The sequence below is a fragment of the Humulus lupulus genome, chromosome 1 (assembly GCF_963169125.1).
Source record: "Humulus lupulus chromosome 1, drHumLupu1.1, whole genome shotgun sequence".
Lineage (NCBI taxonomy): Eukaryota > Viridiplantae > Streptophyta > Magnoliopsida > Rosales > Cannabaceae > Humulus > Humulus lupulus.
Window position 1 is genome coordinate 6,787,896 of NC_084793.1, and position 2,299 is coordinate 6,790,194.

Sequence of the window (2,299 nt, forward strand, 5' to 3'; positions counted from 1 at the left end):
AGTTACCCACATTGACCTTGATTCAGAAAAAAAGTTCAAGTACTTTTTTATGGCTTTAGGTGTGGCCATAAGAGGGTTCACTTACATGAGGAAAGTAATTGGTATTGATGCGGCTTGGATCAAAACTAAGCATAAGGGTGTGTTATTAGTAGCAACTACACAAGATAGTGAATATCATACTTACCCCATTGCATGGGGTTTGGTTGACAGTGAGAATAACGCTTCATGGACATGGTTCTTAGAGAAGTTGAAGGAGTTGATACCTGATAGCTCAGACTTATGTTTTATTTCTGATAGACATCAAAGTATCAAACATGCAGTTCTTCATGTTTATGTTATGGCTTCTCATGGGGCATGTTATTGGCATGTAAAACAGAATATAAAACACCGTTTCAAAAGTGCTGCAGGGACTAAATTGTATAAGAAAGCTGCAATAGCGTACCGTATCGAAGAGTTTAATAAACACTTCGACCAACTTTGCAAAATATATCCACGTGTCGCTAAGTATCTTTAGAATGATGTCAAGTTCAGAAAGTGGTCTAGAGCACATTTTGGTGGTAATCGATATGAAGTCATGACCACTAACATATTTGAGTCAGTGAACAATTTGATGCGAAAGGCAAGAGAGTACCCTATTATTGCTATGACCGATTTTATCATAAGCACGATGGGACAATGGTTCCTTGAACGTCGACGGGAAGCATATGCAGTGACAACTCCATTGACACCGAGGAGGGAAGAAATATTATGTAAAAGATGGGATGAAGTCGGTTCATTGATAACTCTCCAGTTAAATGAGAATGAGTACAATGTGATGTGTGGAGAACTCGATTCAATAGTAAATTTAAGGTCAAAGAGTTGCACGTGCAAAGTTTTCGATATTGATAACCTTCCATGTATCCATGCAATAGCAGCAGTAGGAAAGGCACAACCCCAAAATACTGGGGAACTCATATATTCTATGTGTTCAAAATACTACACGTGAGAATATTGGTTATTAGCATATGCTGAAACTATTTATCCTGTTCCTCCAAACTCACAATGGACCGACAGTCCTGAAGATGTTATTGCAGTACAAGTGATAGCACCTCCTGAAGACAAGACTAAAGGAAGACCAAAAATCAATCGCATACCTTCCCAAGGTGAAGTCCCTAAGAAAAAATATAATTGTGGAGCATGTGGACAATCAGGACATAATTCAAAAAAATGTCCTAGTCGACAAGTGCCATCAGATGTTAGAAGCACAACTCATGTGTGATTTATTATTATTTAGTTCTCTAAATACTATATTTAATGTTTCTTGTATTTGATCTATGCAAACTTGATTCAGATCTATCTGTCAAATTTATGCTAATTAAAGTGCTTAATGTGGATCTTGAGAAAGCTTGTGCGACCTTAGTGTATTTCAAAGTGTATCATAATATTGGTTTATACGACCTGTGCGACCATGGTGTATTTCAGAGTATATCCTAATATTGGTCTATGTGACCATGTACGACCCTATGCGACCATAGTTGATTAATTAATTTTTTGATAATTAATTACAATATATAAGTGATGACATCATTTCTATACATTATATAAGTTTGATTAACAATTTAATTACATTATCTAAGTGTGTCAATATATAATTAGATTATGTGACCATGTGCGACCATATTATATAATTGTTTGTAATCATCTAAGTACATTATGTAAGTGAGTCAATCATTTAATTACAATATATAATTAGATTATATAAGTGCTTTCACTATTAAAGTACATTATATAAGTCTTTGTAACTATTTAATTACATCATTGAATTACAATATAAAAGTATAAGACCATTTAATTACTATGTTATAAGTAATTTTATCTATGAATTTCATTTAATTAGTGCAAATTCAAGGTTTTCTTTAAAATGGTGGAAAAACCCCAAAAGATCATGATGGTCGTTTAGTGCAAATTCAATGTCTTTTGTGGTCGCTTAGTGCAAATTCAAGGTTTTCTGAACTCCAAAAGACCATAATGGTCGCTTAGTGAAAATTCAAGGTCTTTTATGGTCGCATAGTGTAAATTCAATGTCTTTTGAACTCCAAAAGACCATGATGGTTGCTTAGTGCAAATTCAAGGTCTTTTATGGTCGCATAGTGTAAATTTAAGGTCTTTTATGATTGCTAAGTGCAAATTCAAGGTCTTCTTTAAAATTGGTGGAAGAACCTCAAAAGACCATGATGGTCGCTTAGTGCAAATTCAAGGTCTTTTATGGTCGCATAGTGTAAATTTAAGGTCTTTTATGATTGCTAAGTGCAAATTCAAG

The 2,299-nt window shown here is 34.2% G+C and overlaps 1 protein-coding gene across 1 annotated transcript; it reads left to right on the plus strand.

Annotated features, from left to right (window-relative positions):
• The first annotated feature begins 574 nt into the window (after positions 1–574).
• On the plus strand, positions 575–1,258 carry LOC133783626 (uncharacterized). Its single transcript, XM_062223532.1, has 2 exons — positions 575–896; positions 1,002–1,258. Exons 1-2 carry the CDS (start codon positions 575–577, stop codon positions 1,256–1,258), a joined length of 579 nt encoding a protein of 192 aa, XP_062079516.1.
• Positions 1,259–2,299: the final 1,041 nt, after the last annotated feature.